General features: G+C 39.4%; 2 protein-coding genes across 6 annotated transcripts in view; one reads left to right on the top strand and one right to left on the bottom strand.

The window, feature by feature from the left end:
- Nucleotides 1-19,416, top strand: part of ralgapa1 (Ral GTPase activating protein catalytic subunit alpha 1) — an 86,035-nt gene extending 66,619 nt beyond the window's left edge. For 2 of the 5 annotated variants that reach the window (XM_016534762.1, XM_016534745.1), the window contains 5 exons: nucleotides 872-1,030; nucleotides 3,131-3,258; nucleotides 13,963-14,087; nucleotides 15,148-15,178; nucleotides 17,547-17,626. In XM_016534762.1, the coding sequence (XP_016390248.1) occupies nucleotides 872-1,030; nucleotides 3,131-3,258; nucleotides 13,963-14,087; nucleotides 15,148-15,176 (441 nt within the window). In that variant the 3' untranslated portion in view covers nucleotides 15,177-15,178; nucleotides 17,547-17,626. Of the gene's footprint in view, nucleotides 1-871; nucleotides 1,031-3,130; nucleotides 3,259-13,962; nucleotides 14,088-15,147; nucleotides 15,179-16,593; nucleotides 16,672-16,952; nucleotides 16,990-17,546 lie in introns of all 5 variants that reach the window. The other 3 variants (XM_016534728.1, XM_016534753.1, XM_016534738.1) reach the window with 2 other exon arrangements.
- Nucleotides 19,417-20,458: 1,042 nt separating this feature from the next.
- Nucleotides 20,459-22,050, bottom strand: LOC107725494 (insulinoma-associated protein 2-like). Its single transcript, XM_016534774.1, has one exon. The coding sequence runs from the start codon at nucleotides 22,001-22,003 to the stop codon at nucleotides 20,459-20,461; it is 1,545 nt and encodes a 514-aa protein (XP_016390260.1). The 5' UTR covers nucleotides 22,004-22,050.
- Between the last annotated feature and the right edge of the window lie 1,126 nt (nucleotides 22,051-23,176).

Here is a 23,176-nt window from a genome sequence, read left to right as displayed (position 1 = left end):
TGCCTCTGGCCTAATCACAGCCATGCTGATATAGAGCCGGTATCACTCTCGTACTCGAGTGATATTGCTCATATAACTATTATAATTTTAAATGGCTATTATATTTTTTATATATGTTTTACATTTATATATTTGTTATGTTATTTATATATTATTATTAATTTATTATTTTATATTACCTCATGGCAATTAATGAGTTTGCTGCTTTGGTATTTTTTGTAGCATCATATAAAACTAGTCTCTACTATATGCATTTGATGGTCAGAGAGTGTTAATTTTGGACCTGTTCACCTTAAGAGTAACAGCCTTTCTACGATCTGCGCTGATTTAAATAACTTGAGCCAAATGAATGATGTCCAAAGGACAGCGTTTGTCATTGGTTGCATAAAGGTTGCGGCAGTCGCTCGGGACAGTTGATGGGTCACTGCGCCCATGGCCTTGGCAGTGATTGAGCGGGTCCTGGGAAGATGGAGTGATTGGTGGAAGATAGATGAGAGGAGGAGAGACGGGACCGAGTGTCCGTTCTCTCAACTGTCACAGCGCAAGGTTAATAACACTGTAGTGGATATCGCTGGACCATGGCAACGTGTAGTCGAGATTCAATTCAAACCAGTTACATTTTTGCTTTTGTTTTAGAAAGCGTGACGGTCATAAAATATGAACAACACACAAGCTCAAGGCTTCTTGCAGAGTAAACAATGCATACAAGTGTATTATGGATGTGAACCCCACAACGAAAGTGAGGTATCACCATTCAGCCTTAGGATACTATAGAGGAACCATATCTTTAAAAAGTATACTTTAAATCTGTTTGGACAAACGCGTAATCTAAATGACATCTTTTATGTATTCTCTCTCTCTCTGCATACAGTTAAGGCACCTGGGTAATGATGAAGTGCATATCGTGTGGTCCGAGCACTCGCGGGACTACCGGAGAGGCATCATTCCTACTGAATTTGGAGACGTGCTCATCATCATCTACCCCATGAAGAACCACATGTACAGCATCCAGATCATCAAAAAACCCGAGGTGAGCTCAACGCTGAACCCATCTCAGAGGAACCAATAAGGACTGTCTTTTAATTGTTTCTGATTTCGGTCTATAACTAGAAATGTCACAAACAAATATATTTTTGAATCTTTTTAATGTATTCAAATAGATTTGTAAAACATATTTAAAGCACCTGCGGGATGGGATGACATGTTGGAAGTATACACTACTGTTAAAAAATTTAGGGCCAATAAGATTTTTTTTTTCTAAAGAATGAATATTATTATTCAACAAGGAGGCATTTAATAATTCTAAACACAGTTATAAAAAAAATAATGATTAAAAAATCTATTTCAAATAAAAGCAGTTTTTTTTACTTTCTATTTATCAAAGAATTCTGAAAATAGAAATGTCAGTTTCCACAACATTTTGAACAGCACAACTGTTTTCAACATTGATTATAGTAAGAAATGTTTCTTGAGCAGCAAATCAGAATATTAGAATGATTTCTGAAGGATCATGTGACACTGAAGACTGGAGTAATGAGTAAATTGTAATAATATTTCACAATATAATTTTTTTTACTGTATTTTTGATCAAATACAAACAACCTTGATGATCATAAGAGACTTCTTTCAAAAAATATTGCACAATTTTCTGACCCCAGAATTTTGAACGGTAGTGTAAAACCGTAATAATGAACAGCATTATATAAATAAATATTTCTTTTATTACCAAAAGAACATGTGACACCTTAGACTCTTTTTGAGTTTTGAATCTTGTGTTTTTTGAACCAGTTAATTGAAGCAAATTGTCTGAACGGGCCTGTAGGCTAAATGCATTCAAATTCCCCGAAAGCCTTGTCCATACTTTGATGGAGGAAAACAATTTGAATGGCCGCTGAACAGATAGATCGGTATACAGCAAAGCAGAGATGTTTGTTTGTGCATCACACCCATTTGTTTTTCTGTAAATGAGCTCGATGCTTTGTACAGGAGACAGTGGAAGCATATCTGTCTTTGGGCACTACCAATCATTGCTTCCTGCTCAGTTATGTCAGGGCATAATTGAATGAATGGGATTCTCAGAATCGAATTCCGCTGTGGAGATGGATCCGAGACGAGAGGCTCAGTCTTTCATGCAGTCTGAGGAAATGTAGAAAGATGGAGAGATAAAGAAAGACGAGGCCTGGCTTTTATGAAAGTCCATTTAGACCCCATTTCAGTGCACGAGGGCTATTCACTGTACCTTTTCTGCTTAATGTCAGGGATTTTTTTATGTAACAGACTGAAATACGTCGGAGGTTTTGACATTTCCATGCCTCCTTTTATTATAGGATAAAGCTGCTAGCTTATATGGTGTGCTATAAATAATATATATATCAATAAAAAATATAATAATGGTATCTGAAAAAATTTAAATACATTACCATTCTAGAGTTTGGGGTGAGTAAGTTTGTTATTTTTGAAGAAATTAATACTTTTATTCTGCAAAGACACATTCAATTTATTAAAGTATAAATAAAGACTTTTATAATGTTACAAAAAAAATCTGTCAAATAAATGTTCTTTTAAACTTTCTGTTCATCAATGAATCAATGAAAAATGTTTCTTGAGCAGAAAATCGACATATTAGAATGATTTCTGAAGGATCATGTGACACTGCAGACTGAAGGAATGATGCTGAAAATTCAGCTTTGCAGCACAGGAATAAATTACATTTTAAAATATATTACAATAGAAAACAGGTCTTTTAAATTTTAGTAATATTTCACAATATTACAGTTTTTTTTTTGTATTTTTGATCCAATAAATGCATACTTCGTTAAAAAACATATCTTCCAGGCCCCAAGCTTAACTAATAAAGTACTATATAAAATAAAATGGATAAGATTAAAAAAAGATGGACCATCGCAATACAATATTTCAGACTCGATGTGAAGGAGTTTATAGAGATTCATTGTTTCATTTTATAATCTTGTCATGCACATTTTTCATGCTGAAAATGTGAACGTATGGGAGTGTGAATAGGCCTTAATACTGATTGAAATGTGTGTTTTGTTCCTGCTTGGAGCTTCTCACATTTTGCTCTTCACAGGCCATTAAGTGTTCATATATCATGTCATCTCACTTTCCACAGGTGCCATTTTTCGGTCCCTTGTTTGATGGAGCCATAGTGGATGGAAATATCTTACCCACAGTGGTGCGAGCCACGGCCATCAACGCCAGCAGAGCTCTGAAGTCCCTCATCCCTCTCTACCAAAATTTGTATCCTTTTCCTAGACTTTAACGAGTGCACATGTGTGATTTTGTCATGTTTAAGGTGGCAAAAGCCTATTATCATTGTTACAGCCTGCTTGGTTGGTCTTCTGCTCTCTCCTGCTGCCGTACAGACCTGGCTCACATATGTACGGAGTGACTTGCGAGCGGTCAGGTTGGTTCTGACGGAGCAGGTAGAGCCGCTCGATAATTATTGATGTCTTGTTTCTCAGCTCTGCACATGTAGAGCACCGCTCTCTGCTCACCCAGTCAGGCGGGTGATAGGATCATTCTGATCACTTCTCAGTGCCTGCTTACCTGACTGCACAGACATTTGCTTTTGAAGTGCTTCTTTGGCAATTTGGTGTTCTTTTCTGTCTCTTTTCTCTGTTATACGATCTGAACCTCCGTTGTTGTACTTATCTTATTTTTTGGGTCCACTTTTCAGTTCTTATTATACAAACACAACATGCATTGTCTCTAAAAATAAGCTTAAAAAGTAGTAGTTTTAGCTTGTTTACCTTTACATAATTATTAGGGCTTTCAAAGTTAATGTCGAAAAATTTAACGGAAATCAGTTTTATAAATCAAACCTATATGGAACAATCATATGCACTACCGTTTTTGAAAGAAGACTTTTAAGTGCACAAAGACTGCAATTTGATCAAAAATACAATAAAAAGAGTAATATCGTGAAATATTATTACAATTTAACTTTATTTATATTGTGATATATTGTAAAATGTAATTTTCACAAGCATTTCTTCAGTCACATGACCCTTAAGAAATGATTTGAGTATGTTGATTTGGTGCTCAAGAAACTTTTCTTATATAATAAACATTTTTTCATGATTTTCAGGATATATATAGTATTTTTTTTTACAAATAGAACAATATACATTTCTTTTACTGTCAATTTTGATTAAGATAATGCATCCTTGCTAACAAAAGTATTATTAAAAATCTTACTGACCCCAACTTTTTGAACAGTAAAGTTAATTATTAAGTATAACTGCATTTTCATTGACTTGATCATGCTTTCTTGGAAATCTGTGGTTTCTATTTTGATTTCATTTCTCGTAGGATCCTTTTTAACACTGCATTAAATTATTAGATTATTTGCTATTTCTACATCTAAATAAATTGACAGTCTTATAATTAATGGTGCTTGCCAAGGTTATTAATATTGCTCATGTTTTACGGTTAGTGATTTGGACCTTTAGTATTAAACTTTGGCTGTTGCTTTAAGTGACTGGACTGGAAAGTGGGAAAAATCCCATAGTTTTACATTGAAGGACGAACCTGAACCATATCTAGAGAACAGAACATCATTGATGGTTGACTCTTTTGACCCTCAAAGTAACATAATTTTGATAAGAAACGAGTGGTTTAAAAAAAAAAAAGGTTGAAGGCCTTCGGTCAGAATGAGACAAACAGCCTGGATTTGAACTTGTAAGCAACCAACCGCCCATCATGATGGTCAAGTGCCACTATAAAAATCTAGTTTCTTTTACTTTGACAATCTGCTTTGTTTTGTCGAAAAACAGTTATTGCTAAATGATTACAGCCACTGTATGCTTTAGATAGTGTTCAGTATCCGAACATTTCCAAGTCCAAATCCAGCCTCTCTGTCTCGTTGGCACCAAAGACCTTTAACCTTTCTTTAAGAGCGCTCTTTTCTTCTCATAGAGATGCTACTTCCAGAAAACAAAGCGAAGTCTGAGAGGAGGGGAAAAAATAGCGAGAGAAAAGGGGGGGAAAGCGATTCTCATCTGCCATGTCCTCCAAGCCAGAGAGATTGTTTGGCTCAGCTTGAGTCTTTCGCTCGCAGCAATCTCGCCCATCTGTGTGCCTGCACGGAGCTCGATAGTGGACTGAGCTATTGATTGGCGTGAGCCGCACAGGTCGATGCTCCTGACAGCCTGAATTACAGTAATCTGTCATTATCGACGGATGTCTCTCCAAACCTTTTCTCTCTCTCTATCTTTCTCCATTCTCTCTTTTGGTCTGTTTTTCTTTCAGTCTGATTCCCTTTATTTTGAAACTGTCCCTCCCTCTTTTTTTCTCTTTCTTTGAGCGCACTCGCACCTTCTTTTCATTCTGTCCTGTGCGAATAATTGATGACTGTGAGGGATGGATGGCAGGCTAGTAGTGATTAGAAGATCTATGTGCCAGATGAGCTGCTCTCCTATGATGAAATCGGGCCGTAAGACTGAGAGGACCCCAGAGATGTGAGGAAGGAAGTCACAGTATCTCCTGCTTACCTGTTGATGGTGTCACCACATGCAGTCATTGCCGAGAGAGAGAAAGTTATGTAACTTAATTGTCCCTTTAACGTCCTTGTATCTCTGAATCAATCACTAACAGGTGGTGTGGTGTAGTAGCTAAATTGCAGAGCTGGGAAAAGTTGCTGGTTCAGTTAGTTAGTTAGTTCAAATTCAAATTCGTTTCACTCAGCCTCATCTTAAGGTCATATGTGACCCTGGACCACAAAACCAGTCATAAGGGTAAGCGGGAGATTGGGTGTTGTTGGCTTGGACTCTGCGAGGAAAAAAAAAACACGTAAGTCTAAGAGTCACGGCCATTTTCCATCTGTCAGTGGTCGATTGGGACGCAGGGGGAGAGGAGGGGACGTGCTAAGCGGCTTCCCCATTGGCCGTGCCAGTCCAGTGGTGTGTGGGACCGTTCCAGCTCCGGTGTGACAGTGGGGGCAGGCCCGCTGGCTGCTGATTGGCAGCGATAAGTGCCGGGCTGCTGGGGTCAGCATATGGCAGGGCGTGATAGCGGAGAGAGTGTAAGAGCTTTGGGTCATAGCCTCTTTCCTTCTGACTCTGGCTTTTCCAAAAGCAACCGAGCTGATGGAAGCAGCAGGCCAGTGCTTCCCCTTTTGTCCCCATGCTTGAGCGGCCCACGCACATACATACACACACACACATACTTGATGTAGCCACAGTCAAACGCCTAACGGGCAGCGCTGCCACACACTGCCAGCTCTCACAATGGGCCCTATTGTGTCCCAGTAACAACGTGGTTTGCTGGTGTGTGTGTGTGAAGGGGGATGCAAGGTTGCACTATTCACTAATTGTCCCATCAGTGCCGAAAAGGGGGTGGAACAGATTAAAGGGGGGGTTTGGGGTATTGGTGGGGTCAGTGCTTAATTGCTTTTGCCATTTTCTTTCTCTCTCTTGTCTGTTTATCTCTTTATTTTTGTGCATTAGTAATTATTGTAACTGCACAAGCGACACCCGTCGCTGTCAGTGACTGTTGTTTTTTTCCAGCACAGTTCACCTCAGTGGTCGCCGATGGCATTAATATGTCAATCAATCACTGAGCCACTCCTCCTAACTTCTCTGCTGTTTTGACCTGTTAGCACCGACAGCTTCATCCCCAGACTTTCCAGTCAGTCAAACACAGGCCGTGTGTGAATGAGTGAGGTGCAGGGTGTGTTAACAAAAAAAAAATGTTGTTGCGTGGCCCCCTCCGGCTCTGGATAGATTGGTAAACAACAAACTCCCTGGGGGTGCATGGCAATAGGGAATGTGGGTCTGACTCTTACGAAGTGTTTAGGATGCGCTGCAGGCTTCTCACATGGAGTTTGTGGTTAGTGTAGCAGAGACACATGTCTGTCTGTATTTCTATCTATCTATCGTTCTATCTATCATGTATCTATCGTTCTATCATTCTATCTATCGTTCTATTTGTCTGTATGTCTATCATTTTGTCTGTCATTCCATCTGTCATCCATTCTACCGTTGGATCTGTTGTTCTATCTATCTCCATCTTTCTGTCTGACATCTGTCTATTATTCTATCTATCTGTCTTTCTATCGTTCTGTCTATCGTTCTATATATCATTCTATCTATTTGAAAGTTTGTTTGAAAAAATAGCTTTTTACATGTATTTCCAAATTAGTTCTATAAATTTTTATTAGTTTTATGAGTCTTGTGTAAGGGATGAATTCAGAATGAAGTACTTCTAAAACATTCCTGCAGCCTTTGTTCATAGTAAGCGTAAAGAGAAATCACACAATCACTTATTTTTAGGCAGGGTGGAATATTCTAGAAATGCCTAGAATTACCTAATTCTACATGAATAAGGGCCTAAATAAAAAGAAAAAAGTAATAAAAATATCTTCACATCTGATATTGTTTTGACTGGTAGAGCTGTGAAGAATTGGACAATAATGTATTATTTTATTTAAATGTTGCAGGTTTGTCCATGGGCGCATCAAAACCTGCTGAAACATGTTAGAAGATAAACACTCCTTATGCGAATTCAGACCTCAAACGTTTCTGCAAAGCTAAATGTAATTTAAAGAATTAATAGCCATGGCATTTGAAAGCCGTGGTGAAAAATCTCTACTCTCAGTAGAACCACAAAATCAGGTTACTGTTTAAAAAAGACATGCACAGGAGGCAGATGGCAAGCCTACCTTTACTCATTCATACTAATCAGGACCGCCACGTACGTGTAGCTCGGCGTACACGCAGGCCTCTCTGATAGCATTAGCGCTGACTTGCATGTCGTGAATGTTAAATAAATGTTGCATTTGCAATGGCAGCACGCACATCACTTTCCCCCTGTGGCGCGGGGACAGGACGCAGGGCGATAAATCGGGCTGGCCACTCTCGGGGCTGTATTTCACGAGCCCTTCAATTTGGTTTCAGCGGAGATTAATAGGAGAGGCTGTGATGCTGGAGCCCAGGCCCAGATCAGTGTCTCGGAGCCCCAGGCAATGGTGCATTAGCCTGGGCTATCTCTCCTCTCATCTGCTTGTGCCACGTGGAGACATTGGCCGTAATGACGGGGTTATGGCAGCCAGCCGCAGCACCGTGCCTCGCTAATAAAATCACTGTTAGGGCCACGATATCAGCAGGCATCAGATGGAAAAATAAACCGATTAGCCTGCACTTCAGGGCACACATAGGTTTCTGTAATTATACTCTGTAAAACTCCTCAAATTTGATTATTTGTGTGATGTTTTTCTGTCACTTTTCTGATCTCGTTCTCTTTCTCTCCAGTGCAGATGTATTTGTATTGGAGGATTTTGGCTGCTCAGAATTTTTAGGTTTATTTTTAGAGTTGGTTTGATCAACACTTTGATATTTGATTCAGATGTTTTCAGCGTGCGTAATTGGGTAGATCTGATTAGATTGCTTGATTGATGGCAGATCTGAACATCAAGAGTTAGGTTGAAGCGTAGACTTGGAAATGCTCCATTTAAAGGAATAGTTCACCCCAAAATTAAAATTAGCTAAAAAATTACTCTTTCTCAGGCCATCCAAGATTTTGATTAATTTGATTCTTCATTGGAACAGATTTGGAGAAATTTAGCGATACATTATTTGCTCACCAATGGATCCTCTGCAGTGAATGGGTGCCGTCAAAATGAGATTTCTTAACAGCTGATAAAAAAAAACATCACAATAATCTGTAATAAAACAAGAGTCTTCTATTCATAAGATTGCTTTCTTCATTGGAAGTCGTCTTCTTGATTCAGAAGAGAAATATTCACATCAAGCACAGTTTACAAGTGAAAACAGTCCAAAACAGTTCTAAACAAATATTTTGGTGGATTTTGATGTGAGAGGACAACAGGAGAGGAACTGGAGTAAGCATTATTATGGATTGTGGACTTACTAGAAGTAATGGTTTAAAGTTAAAACATCTTAATGAATTTGTTCCGTACAAACACGTAGCTTTTTTGCTTTTTGATGGACTGGAGTCGTGTGGATTACTTGTGGGTTATTGTGTATCAGATGTTTGGACTTCCATTCTGACGGCACCCATTCACATTGGTGAGCAAATAATGTAATGCTAAATGTCTCCAAATTTGTTCTGATGAAGAAACAATCTCATCTACATCTTGGATGGCCTGAGGGTGAGTAAATGTTAAGCAAATTTCATTTTTGGTTGAACTATTCCTTTAAGCAGTGTGACTGCAACTGTATATCGGCTAAGTGATTTCTCACAGGGTTTGACAGACATGTCCCGACAATAGTACCTGTGGAGACCCTGCAGTTTGTGGTTTGAGTGAACGGACTCCTCTGTGCGTATCCCACTGGGTTGTGTGTGAGGATACGAGAGCCATTCGGCAGCCGGACAGTGGCTCTCTCTGTGGGGCTGTGGATCCTGCTCTGGGTTTCTTTTGAAAGGTGCCAGTGCTGTCCTATGGAGGAATCCTCAGCACAGATAATAACAACCAAACCATGTGGAGAAAATGACTGATCGTGTGTAATTAAAATGAGGTGTGTGTGTGTGCGATTTGGGACCGTGTTCTCACCAGGCTTGTCAGCTACTGTGCTGTGTTAATTTGCAAGACCAGAGCAGGGAATCGCTGTGCTCTCGGAGAGTGAAGATATTGGCCGTGTGTCATCTTTGTGCTGTCACACATCCGATTGTCCCAGAGCTCTCAGATGAACTGATGTTTCCAGGCACAAATGTCCTTTAAGATGCCCTGTTTTTATTTGTGTTCATGCTATATTTTATGATTAATTCAGACATCAGTTCAGCATAATGAATATGTTGTAGCTCATGCACTATTCAGAATTGAGAATGCCATTTAAATTTCCATTGAGCTCCTTAATTTGAATTGGATTTTAATTGAGGTAGCAAACGAGATGTAGAATTAACTTAAATGTTAAAATTTGAATGTAAGTAGAATTAAAATGAATTGAAATTCAAAGAATTTCATAAAACAGTTTTTTTCAAAAGACAAACTTTGAATGTTGAAAAGTTTGAGGTCAGTAAGAAAATGTTTTTATGTTTTTGAAATCTCTTATGTTTAGCAAGGCTGCATTTGTTTGAAAAATACAGTAAAAACAGTAATACTGTGAGATATTACAATTTAAAACTCCATTACTCTTCAGTGTCACACGATCCTTCGGAAATCCTTCTAATATGCTGATTTGGTGCTCAGGAAACTTTTGTTATTATTATTTTATTATTTCGTATTATTTCGCTTCTTAATTTTTCATTGAAAACCGTGATTTATTTTTTTCAAGAATCTTTGATGCATAGAATTTTTTTATTTTTTTTTTATTTTGAAACAGAAATATTATCTAACATTATAAATGTCTTTACTATCACTTCTGACAGTAAATCTGTCAAATCATTGCTTACAAAAAAATCCCACTGACCCCAAACTTTTTGAATGTTTATGTACATTTCATCATATTTTTGTGGTCCAGGGTGGAAGAACACTTCATTTCCCAGAATGCATGACCTGTGTTTAATTCCTTTAAATTACCCTTTGGTAAATTCCTCTTCCTGTTCAAATTGCAATTCAGATTCCAATTCCAACTTCCTGTGAGATGTGGCCAGTTCAATGCAAATTCACACTCAAGAATTAATTCTTCAAATTTTCACCATGGTTATTGTTTTCTTATGTCAGCGGTTCTGATGTCTCTCATAGATCATTGTCGTCTACCTAAGAGTGTTCGCCAGACACCATGTTGTCATAGAGGAGTTGTTGGGGTCAAGATGACTGACACGACTTTGACATCATAAAAAGCTTCTACTCTTTTTCAGAGGCGTGCTTCTGTTCTCCACCTCTGCCGTCGGCTTCGAGAGGGAGGGAACGCACCATGGTTATTGTTTTCTTATGTCAGCGGTTCTGATGTCTCTCAGAGATCATTGTCGTCTACCTAAGAGTGTTCGCCAGACACCATGTTGTCATAGAGGAGTTGTCGGGGTCAACCTTTAAATTACCCTTTGGTAAATTCCTCTTCCTGTTCAAATTGCAATTCAGATTCCAATTCCAACTTCCTGTGAGATGTGGCCAGTTCAATGCAAATTCACACTCAAGAATTAATTCTTCAAATTTTCACCATGGTTATTGTTTTCTTATGTCAGCGGTTCTGATGTCTCTCAGAGATCATTGTCGTCTACCTAAGAGTGTTCGCCAGACACCATGTTGTCATAGAGGAGTTGTTGGGGTCAAGATGACTGACACGACTTTGACATCATAAAAAGCTTCTACTCTTTTTCAGAGGCGTGCTTCTGTTCTCCACCTCTGCCGTCGGCTTCGAGAGGGAGGGAACGAAATCGAGGGTAGCAGGAGTGATCAATTTGGAGGCTATCAGCACCAGCATGTTCGGAGTGCTGAATTAACACACCACCAGAGACTGTTCCTGGAGCCCACCACGAGCCCTTCACTCCTAATGTGCTAACAAGCTCACTTTTGCTGTCTCTTCAGTGGCAATTTCTCTCTTTCCTTCCAGAGCCCAGGAGTTCAGCGCGGTGACAATGAAAAGCTCTGTAGGAGGGGGGAAGAGGCCAGGAGTATTTCTCCCCCCTTCTGCCTTTCATCCACAGGGAAAATGAGTTTCTGGTAATGCACAAAAGGCTCTTTTTTTTATCCTCCTCTCCTCTTCTAGCATGTGATGCTAGAGAGGGCACGAGAACCCGGCACGCACTCTCTTAAAAGGACTTTCTCCTTTTTAACAAGCCGTCATAAAAAAAACACCACCCATCAAAAATTCAATTACAGTGGATGCAAGGCCCGGGTTATTTGGGTGAATACATGGTGCAAAAAAGAGAGAAGGGGAAAAAAGAAGAACTGTTTTTCCCTTTACCTCTCTCTTTGTGACACACAAAGAGCATCTGAAGTCAACAGCGGAGAGGATTTGTTGTCTTGGTGACAGGGTGGTATTAGAGGCTCATCTCAGGTTCAGGATGGTGACCACATGTGGGCGGCTCTGAGAGGGCTATTAAGATGCACAGCGGTGCTGCTCACGCTCTGCTCTCGCTGTTTGGAATGGTTGCCCGGTTGTAGCCAGACTATCAGCATAAAATCTGGTCCACTATGCAGCTTTTTCTGGTCATGAACCATCTGTGTAGCAGAGCTGTAGTCAGGACTAGACCTTGTAAGACCCAGACCAGTAACAAACCCCCAAGATCCAGATCTTGACCAAGACTAGACCCCTCAAGACTCGTAGACTTTTCAGTCTAAAAAACAGGTTCTCCATTTCAGTGACCTTAAATGGAGAAAACGCTGGTTTAATTCCAGCTTTTTTACCAATGATAAAATGTTAAAAATTTTGGAAATATTTCATCATGTCATATTCATTGTAGTTAATTTTATGGTGACTGAAATGGTATCTAAGTTGTAACTTCTGTTTTGTGCAGATGTACACTACCGTTCAAAAGTTTGAAGTTTGTAAGTTTTTTTTTTAATGTCTCACCAAGGCTGCATTTATTTCTTTAAAAATACAGTAAAAACAGTAATATTGTGAAATATTATTAAAATTTAAAATAACCATTTTCTATTTGAATATATTTTAAAACGCAATTTATTCCTGTGATGGCAAACCAGAATTTTCAGCATCATTACTCCAGTCTTCAGTGTCACATGATCCTTCAGAAATCATTTTAATATACTGATTTGGTGCTCAGGAAAAATTCTTGTTATTATCAATTTTGAAAACACTCATGCCGATTAATAACGGAAATGATGATACATTTTTTCAGGATTCTTTTATGAATAGAAAGTTCAAATAAATCAGCTGTTATTTGAAACGGAAATCTTTTGTAACATTTTAAATGTCTTTACTTTCACATTTGATTAATGCATCTTTGCTTAATAAAAGTAATAATTTCTTTAAAAAAAAAAATTTACTTACCCCAAACTTTTGGATGGTAGTTATAATGTTACATTTATGTTGTGTATATATCTGATTAATCTCCTATGTATATGATGGTATATAGGATTTTGTGTATGTATTTTGTCTGGCAAGTTTTAAGCAAAATATAAATTATTCTGTGTCTAGTGAATGAACTGTTAGTGGTTCATGAGGCAGTGGCGCTCTTAGTTTTAATAATTTGGAAGTGCAGAACAGGGAGGCCACAGCTGATGTCTACATTCAGAAGCTTTGAATTAATTTGTAGCAGTCGTGACTGAATGTTTCAGTCAGTAAGACCATATGAGTGCTGTTCTGAGCTGTTAACACGGCTGTCAAGACTCATGTTCTGCTTATGGTTGTAGTACAGCATGTGTCTAATTACACTGCTCCTACAGACACTTTCTCTAGCTGCTTTGTCTTCTCCTCTGTGGGAACCTCTCACCCACTCACGCTAGGGTTCGCTCTCAAACAGCGGGACCCGTCGGCAGGAAACGGGTCTGCTGGAGACAGGAAAAGGCAAACGACAGATCTGCGTGAGTGTTGTATTTCCTACGCGTTCCTCTTTACCGGCAGAGACGCTCAAAGAACTAGAGCCGAGAATATCTTCCCCCTGCCTCGTCCCAGCAGGACCTCCGTTTCTTTTCGTCTCGCACTCGCACCGTTTCTCGCTGCTCCTCCATCAAGTTTCTCCAGTGACGCAGCATCCGTCGTTATCTGAACAGTGTGCTCTTGGCTTACTGAGTTATGAATGCAGCAAAGACCTTATGCCACCGGTCTACTTAATCAAATCGTCCCCATTAACAGAATCCCTCCGTTTTTAAACCCATACACAGCGACACAATCCAATCCCTTCCATTTACTCAATACCATCATTTTTCTTAACCGAATAACACAGACAGTAAGATGTCCATTGATACCCAGTGTCACCATACGTAAAGCAATGACAGCTTTGTAATACAGTTTACAGTATGATGGGAGAATTATTAACTCATGGCATCCTGGCTAACTGTTGGACCCCTGTTGATGTGTTTTTGTCGCTTATGAAATCAATGCACCAATCTTGTATGACTTTAACTCGTATGTTTATCAGCTACGAAGAGAGAGCAAGATATCTGGAGACGATAGTCCAGCACCACTTGGAACCGACAACATTTGAGGACTATGCGGCTCGTGTTTTCTGCCCTGCACCTTTCCACCATCTTCCCTCTGAAGCAGGTGGGCATTGACTTAATTCATCTGTCATTTTACACTACTCACTATTCACCTTCACGCACAATTTCATTCAGTTCCAGGCTTGTAGAATCACATGCACACTTACTTTCTATCCAGTCACCTCACCTTTGTTATTTTTACATGTACATTTTCATGCATTTGGCAGATGCTTTTATCCAAAGCAACACTGCATTCGATATACATAAACACTACCATTCAAAAGTGTGGGGTCATTAAGATTTTTTAAATGTTTTTGAGAGAAGTCAACAAGGCTGCATTTATTTGATAAAAAATGCAGTAATATTGTGAAATATTAAACACCAACTGGAGTTATCCATGTTGAAAACAATTGTGCTGCTTAATATTTTTGCAGAAACCATAATGCATTTTTTCTATTTTGATGAATAAAAATTGATTTTATGAATGTCTTTAGTCACTTTTGATCAATTTAATGCATCCCTGCCGAATAAAAGTTCATTTCTTTCAAAACAAAATCTTACTGATCAAACTTTTGAATGTGTATTTCAAGAAGCTCTTTCTGGGAATCAAAGCCATGGTCTTGGCATTGCTAACGCTGTGCTCTACTATTTGAGCTACAGGAATGCTAAACTTAAAATGAACATGGCAGCTGAACTTGAAACAAAGGCAGTCCAGAAATAGCGTTAAGCCCTTTTTTTGGACGAAATTTCTGAGAAAACAATTGCAGATGCATTCATTTGAGGAGAATTCATTGATCTTTTTCCCCAATCACTCACTGTGAATATAATACAAAAATAGAGTAATTATCCAAGCCTTTCATTTGAGGACACATGCATAACTGTATTTTTTTTTTAGTTCATTCATTGCAAAACAATTTGCTTTTGGGGTGAAAAACGATCATTCGTTTTATATTCTATGCAAATTGAGTCGTTTTTCAAACCCAAAGATTTTATTCTGGCTTTTGTGTTGGGCTCCCGGTAAACTTCTAAACCCAAATGTTAATTTTTCTTTTCTTTTTTTTCTTTTTCATTCCCATTTTATTTTTGTTATATTTTATTTTGTTTATTTTATGTTTCCCCTTCAGATCATAATCTATCACTTGTGTATATCTAAAGGTAAGATTCCTGAAGATGCCGTACACTGAGGCTGCCTGATTGTCTTTGCGTTTGTTTGGCTTGTAACGACGTTACGAGCTCCTTCTCTTTTTGCTTCATCTTGTTTGTTTGTTTGATTCCTTTCTAGACTGAAACATGTTCCCTTCTTTTTCCATGTTCTCTGTATTTTGTCCAATGGGAAGTCTGCAACATACACTGCATGGCATGTTCACACCAGATCCCTAACGCTGACCAACATTTACACTCTCTACCTCTCTCAGACGTCACTCCTCTAGGTTCCTATAAGTCACGTCTGTGTCCAGCATGATCTCACAGCTTCACTCACCTCATCTTCTATTCTTTATATCACACATATGTCTGTCTGTTTGTGTAAACGTTGAATGGAAGCACCAGAATGGTACAGTACAACAGCTCTCGTATGGATAATAGAGCTCAATGGCGGCAGCTGCCCACTTTTTTAGCAGCCTTTGTTCCGGAAGTATTTTTCCTGTTCCATAAGCTTTTCAGAAGATTTTCAACCAACTCTTGATTGAATCACAACATTACAACAATTGATTGCAAAGTGCCTATTTTAAAAAATTAATTCTTCTCAGTAAACTGTCAGTAAACCACTGTGCTCTAATGCAAATGTCCCAGTTTACATAATTGCCTTTATAATAATGATAATTTGACCGTGCACTACCAACTTTTGGGGTCGGTATGACTTTAGTCATAAAGGACGCATTAAATTGACGGAAAGTCACAGTTAAACAAAATTTCACAAAACTACTGTTTTATTGTATTTTTGATCAAACAAAACGTTAAAAATCTTACCGACCCTACATTTTTGAATGGAAGTGTATGTTATCCCTTTCTCAGCAGCCTCAGAGCTCATGTGTAAGTCTTTTTTTAAATGTCTATATAAATAAGGTTGCATTATGTGATTATGTGAATGGCATTTTACTTCCGGAATGCTACTGCTGAGCACGATTGCTTTACAGAAGTCATTCAGGTACAGATGACAACCGGAGAGCATTACATGTGGTGTTGCAGTATCATTTCAGTGAGGTTGGTGTCACAGCATTCGTTTTTGGACTTTCGTTACTAGTGGGTGATAATCCCGACATCTTTTTGTGTTGTGTATGTAAGTTGAGTGGATGAGCGTGTGTGTGTATGAATAATAAACCTTCATGTGCGTGTGGAGAGATCAGCTCTTGCATTTGTGGTCTTGTATTTTATGTGCGCCTGCTACTGTTTTCCCTCTCAGCCTGCTCACACCTTTATCTTGTATCTCTTCTTCTCTTTTTCTTCCTCCTGTCTTTGTTTGTTTTCTTTCTCTTACATTCCACATCTATGCCCATCACTTTGCATCTTTCCTGCCCCTCTCTCTTGACGTCCTTTCTATCTGCCACTTCTGTCCATTCTCGCACCCCAAGAGAGAAATGCTGTGATTTTTCTGCTCCTTCCCAAACCTCAACTAGAAAACATTGGGCTCATCAAGGTAAAGGGAAAAGGCTTGAAACGGCACCTGCTACTGTTTTCCCTCTCAGCCTGCTCACACCTTTATCTTGTATCTCTTCTTCTCTTTTTCTTCCTCCTGTCTGATTTGTATTCTTTCTCTACTTTCTCTTACATTCCACATCACTTTGCGTCTTTCCTGCCCCTCTCTCTTGTCGCCCTTTCTATCGGCCACTTCTGTCCATTCTCGCACCCCAAGAGAGAAATGCTGTGATTTTTCTGCTCCTTCCCAAACCTCAACTAGAAAACATTGGGCTCATCAAGGTAAAGGGAAAAGGCTTGAAACGGAAGGTCTTTCACGCTAGCTGTGAATGGTATGCTGGAACTGAAAATGTCGTCTTCCCCCTCCCCCCCATTCCTCTTTTACAATGTAGTTTGTGTTGCGATATCGTAACTGCACCCCTGTTGGTCTCATCGAGGGACGAGGTGTCAAATCTCAGCGTTGATTAGTCCCAGCATCCCCTATGATTCGCTCTGTGAACTTCACCCACAATGCACTGGTGCATTAACCTCTCACGCCCCTCAGGAAGGGGTTTTCACACTTATTTTGCTCTCTATTTGTTACTTGTGGCCTTTATGTACAATTTAACCAAGAGGTTTTTCCCATTCCAGTCTCAGTGAAATTCACGAGTCTGATTTGAGATCACAAAAAAAGTCACATTTCTTAGTATAGACACTTATTTCCCCTATTTCAACCCAATTTCATTATGTATTTCATATTTGAATTCACAAACCCAAGCTAAATTTAACCCTTTAATGCCACATTCGAGTAGATTTTGAGTGCAGTGTTTAGCGTGTGTGTGAACAATCTGGAATCGTGACGTTCTGATCTCTGTCTTTTCTTCTTCCTCCACTCATCCCTCCCTGACAGGCTCATGCCTCGAGAGTCAGCTGGCCGAAAGTCCAGCAATGCAGGTAGACGGGAGCGACGTAGCCTCGCCAATATCACCTCGTGCTAGCAAGAGCCGGATGTCCATGAAGCTCCGCCGTTCCTCGGGCTCTGCCAACAAGACTTGACCTGAGTGAGCAAACACACACTTCACTGCAGAACTCCGCCCACTGCACTGTCAGAGACAAACCACACCCACTTGCCTGCAGTAGCCACACCCCCAATGCTGTCTGACTCCTCCCATACAGAGCCAGAGTGATCAAAGACAACTTGAAATGTTTTTGTTTTTTTTTGTCGATCACTGATGGATATTGCGTTGCGTTTTACTTAAATAACTTCCTATACTGTTGTCGTAGCTGGTGCCACTGAAGCTGTCCACTACTCAAGAGTGCCAGTGATCATTTAAAAAAAAATAAAAAATAAATCATACGAAAATGTTTCTTTTTGATTGCCATCGTATCAACCGCAACTTTTTATATTTGTACAGAAGACGCGACAATTTGATGGCGGAAGAAGTGTCTGAAAACAGATTTGCGTTTAAACTGAAGCACTTCTTGCTGTTACGTATTTCAGTTTTTTTTTTCACTCCTAATGTGGAACATGTTTTTATATAACATTGACACTCACATTTGTTTGTTTATTTGCTGGTTTTCTTTATGGATCACGGTTTATTGCAATTTGTAAATTCAGTTTTCTCTTCATTAGAATGTTACTGATGTTATACTGAACCGCCCCTTTGTCATTTATAACGGTTATTTGTGCGTGTATATATCTATAAATATAAAATATATACATATTTAATGTATGTGTATAGTGTATGAACAGTATCTGATCTGTGTACATATTTACCAGTATTTAAATCAACCAAAAAAAAAGTGAAAAGGCCACTTAGAACAAGTCAAAGAACAAGTCTTCAGCTTGAATGTCAGTCTGTATGGCTAGATTTTTGCTGGACTCTGTCCTGTCGTTTTGTTTCGTTGCACAGCAGCCTTAGAGACGAGCCCACGCAGGTTTATCAGCTCATTTACAGCATGAATCATTTGACTGCAATGCTCTTTTTGATTCACCTCATCTTAGATGGGATCTTTAAGGAAAGTGTGAATGAGTTGCCACATTAACAGGTCTTGCAGGGAGACGGCGATGTTGCCAAATTGAACCGAACTACCCGCTTTAGGACTTTTTAAGCTAGTTCAACAGTGGATGGCGTGTTTTCAAACAGCTGAACAGCCTTTAATGTAATCATGTCCTGTTTTTTTTTTTTTTTCTAAACATGTAGATGTGGACGTGTACAAAAAAAACGTCTTTGACACTAGCTTTGGTCTGCACTTTTCCGTTTAATTTTGAACGTTTAAGGGATATAAGGGTATCTGACCCTGTAGACTACGGATGCAAGTTATAACTGTTGCCATGTATAAGATAAAATCAAGTTTGTATACTTTCTTGAAAGCTATGGGAGACTTCATGAGGGTCAGGTTTTATTATATTTCTTTTTAATTTGAAGTCATTTAGAAATTTATCAGAAAAAATAATACTTGTGGAGTTGAAATTATGCAGCACCCTTCTGGATTGAAATTATAAAGTGTATATTAAAGGCCTGCACACAAGCAACTGAGACCTGTATGTAATTTCAAGAGGAAATAAACATCCTCATGGGTAGATTTTGTGTATGTTACTACTGATCAAATGCTGCATGATTCCAGGACTAACTGCATGTGTTGATATAACAGCTGCACAACACACAAGCACACGCACAGATCCACAATATTGTCATATGCTAGTAACTCTATACATTTGTATCGGATGTCAAAGGAGAGTGGATGTGCAACTACAGTTAAGAATAAAAATATTCTTACAACAGAAAATCCTGTGCAGTTATTGGGTGCATCAAATGTTTAAACATTTATATTTTTTTAAATGCACTGATTTTTCTTTTTTATTTATTTATTTATTTTTTCCAGTTTTAAGCAGCTTCTCCTTTGAAATTTTGCAAATAACAAATGAGCTACATTTGAAAGGGTATTCGAAGACAATTCAATTTATTGACCTCTTAATTTCCCCCGTAACAGCTGAAATGGCTACATATGAAAATATAAATATGACACTTGTAGTTTATTATTACATGTGGGCCTCTAATAGTCTTGATGTATGCTATGGCATTTCCTGGCAGTTGTTATGATATAAATACATTTTTTGCAGCTACTGTTGTCAATTAAAATATAATGGAACGTGCAGTGCCTTCATTCATGATCTAGAAATCAAAGCACCTTCTAAAACGATTAAGACTAAGAAGCTTTCCATGGGAGCTATTTTTACAATGAGACACAAAATATATTAACTCACTTTTCCCATATTATAAAGACATATATTAATCAAAAACCTGCTGAGAGCCTAGAGTCTCAAGCCTGATAGATTTGTTGTTTTCCCGCTATAAACAGTTTCATGAATTAAATTAAACTGGCAACATTAAGAACCTTTAATGGGTAACACTTTATAACTTTCAATAATATTATCAGTAATGAGTTTCAAATAGATGTGAATCAAACCTGAAAGTGGTTTATAATAATCAAATGTGAATGTATATGAGCTAAGTATTATATACAGGGTTCACATGGTCATGGAAAGCCTGGAAAAGTTAATAAATTAATAAAATCATTGATATTATTTTAATAAATTTTCATAATAATGAAAGCCATAGAAATGTCAATAGTTAACGTTTATATTTCTTGTTATTCTCAGTTCTGATACATTAAATTGATGAGAATTTTATTGAAACTATCTCTGCTGTCAACAAAGAAAACCTGTAAATTCGCTATTCCCACATAAAGACACTGGACGTATTATTAGTGATAATATCAACAACAAGCCGTTAGACATAATCTGAAGTGTTTCTGAGATCAGCATCCCGGCCTGACGGCCATCTGTAAGAGCATCACCTGTCTGTTCTCTGTGGGATGAGTCTTGTTGATGTGTCTGGTCAAACCCGGAGAACTGAAGAACGTGGAGGGACAGTGTTTGCATGAGAATATCTGCTGTTCTCCAGGACTCAGATCAGGTCTGAGTAGTAAGTCATCTCTGACCGCGTGCCAGAGTCGGTGTTTTTCCCTGATCTCCACGGAGGGGAAGTGCGCTCCGCACAGGTGACACGGGAAAGTGATCTGTCCGCTTTCAATGTGACCGTATGAGGCTGTTCTGATCGTCTCGTGCGCGGCCAGGTGTTTCCTCAGGTAGGCTTGCCTGCGGAACTTCTTGCTGCAGTAGTGACACTCAAACACTTCTTCTGGAACGGACGCGGGCAGGTAGGGGGTGCTGGACCTGTCGGGCTCCTCGGGGCAGTGATCGAACAACCTCGAGCTGTCCGCGGAGCCGATATGCATCTCAAAGCATTTCTCCGAGGACGGGTACCTCTGGTCCAGTGGAGGGTCTTGGGATCCTCTGTGCATCATGTTGCTGTCCGGTGCTGATCTGTGGTGTTGGGAGCTGTCCAGACTCAGCTGGTGCTGATTGTTCACTCTCAACTTGCTGGCGTTCTCCTTCCCCTCCACTGAGGTCTTCTCGTGGTTACGCGCCTCCAGCTGAGACTTCTTCGCGTCTCCGGTGCTCAGGCTGCGAGGTTTGTGCCATCTGCGATGGGACGCGAGGTTGGCAGGGCAGCTAAAAACTTTGTCGCACTCCGGACAGCGGTACTCAACCCGGACGATCCTGGAGCACTTGTGCTGGGCTAGAGAAAACGGATCAGAGTATTCTTCCTTACAAAGCTGGCAGATGAACTCACCGAGCGGTTTTTTTCTACCACTTTGTGGTGCTAGTTTTGACTCGGGACATTCTTTTTTTATTTTAAGCCCGAGGACTGGTGAGGTGGTGACTTCGTCTTCAAAATTGAGCTTTCTGGTGACTTTAGACTTTTTTGGTGGTTTGCTCTTGCGCTCTGAGTCCATGAACGCACGTTTTACGCATTGATGAAAGGCAGGGTAGGGGGGCAGCGACGAGGGCACCGGTGTGCCAAACTTCATGGCAGAGTGGTTCATTAGCAGACGCTCGATTGAAGACACCGGGGTGACCAAGGGAAATGATTCTGCCATGGCTGGTGAGCTCAGACACCTGTCCAAAAGCTCCGTGCTGATGGGTTTGATCGGGCTGTAGGAGTCGGTGCTGTTGCGCGGAGACGACGCGCTCTGCTCGGGATAACTGAAGTAACTCTGTGCGTAATCGCTCTCTCCAACAACCCCTCCAGAGTCCTCCAGAAGATGTTTCTGCTCATGTTTAGAGCTAATGTCACTTGTCCATGATTCTGTAATAGGTTCCAGCACGTCCGGCACACTTGCATTTTGAGTTTGGGTAGACAGGTCCTCTTTGCGCGGCTCTTTTTCTTCTTGCGCACGCACCTTGTAGGATGTAGATGAGGCACGTTTACTCCGTTTCACTAAAAATCCTCGTGGCATCTTCTTGTCAGACTCACCCAAAGTCCAGATGAAACCGCTGAGGAGAGGATGCGGGCTGGATACTGTCGCCGTGATGCGCCCCGCGCGCGTTTTATCCTTTCGGTCGCCTTCAGGTTTTGTGCGAGGTCACTGTTAGTGCCGCAGTTGTGCCCAATCAGTGCTGACATTCAAACGAGGAGGGGGCGGGACGAGCATTAATGAGCTGATCCAGTTACAGATTCGTTTCTAATGGGTAGCAGACTGTTATCTCAAAGGTCTCAAGGGATCGATGGGCTCTTTAACCTTCCCGTTTTTCAGTTTCATGTTCAGTAATGTGAGATCAGTCCACCAAACTTAAACCTGAAGAATATGCGACTATATAGAGAAATAAAAAATATAAATATGTGAACTTATATTTAGAGGGAATTATTTATTATTTATATAGGCTATATTAGCTTCTGAATTAAATCTATTTTAAATATGCTTCCCTGTGACCCATATTTATTTATTTAAATAAAACGTTTAAATTATATTTTAACAAATTTTAAATTTGTATTTATTTATTAGTATTTATTTGTAGATTTTTTTATATAAAATAATTCATTATTTTGATCAAATTTAAAGTGCCCCTATTATGGATTTTTGAAAATTACCTTTCATGCAGTATAGAACACAGCTCTAAGTGAATGAAAACATCCTGCAAAGTTTTTAATCTGAAAGTGCACCTTGTATAAAGTTATTGTCTTTCAAAAGAAAGAGTCGACTCTGAATCATTGAAACAAGTCGTTTTTAATACGAATCCCAAGCCGTTTCATGTTGACGTCAATTCATATTGCTAATGCTGATTCATTCTTTGCCACTAGGTGCTGCTTTTAGAGCGGTAAAATAGCTGTTTCCCCGGTAACGCTGTACACAAAGCAACCCTGCGCTCACAAACGCTGCTTTATCAGGCATTACAGGCATGAAGGAATGAAAATTAGAACAATCGGACCAATCACAGCAGATTAGCGTCACGCAAAGGAGGGGTTTGGAAAAATGAATCGTTGAACGAATTGTTTGGGAGTCCTTGAGCAAGAAAGGTAAAAATAAATGCATATTATAAGACAATGAAAGTGTTTTTTGACCTTGCATGCATGTCAACCTGTTGTTGGTGACTCCCAAAACCAAAATATGAACCTTTCATTACCCATAATA

The sequence above is a fragment of the Sinocyclocheilus rhinocerous genome, unplaced genomic scaffold (assembly GCF_001515625.1).
Source record: "Sinocyclocheilus rhinocerous isolate Xijiao unplaced genomic scaffold, SAMN03320098_v1.1 scaffold1004, whole genome shotgun sequence".
NCBI classification, from domain to species: Eukaryota; Metazoa; Chordata; class Actinopteri; order Cypriniformes; family Cyprinidae; genus Sinocyclocheilus; species Sinocyclocheilus rhinocerous.
The sequence above is the reverse complement of the archived record's forward strand: the minus strand, read 5'-3'. Positions and strand labels throughout refer to the sequence as shown.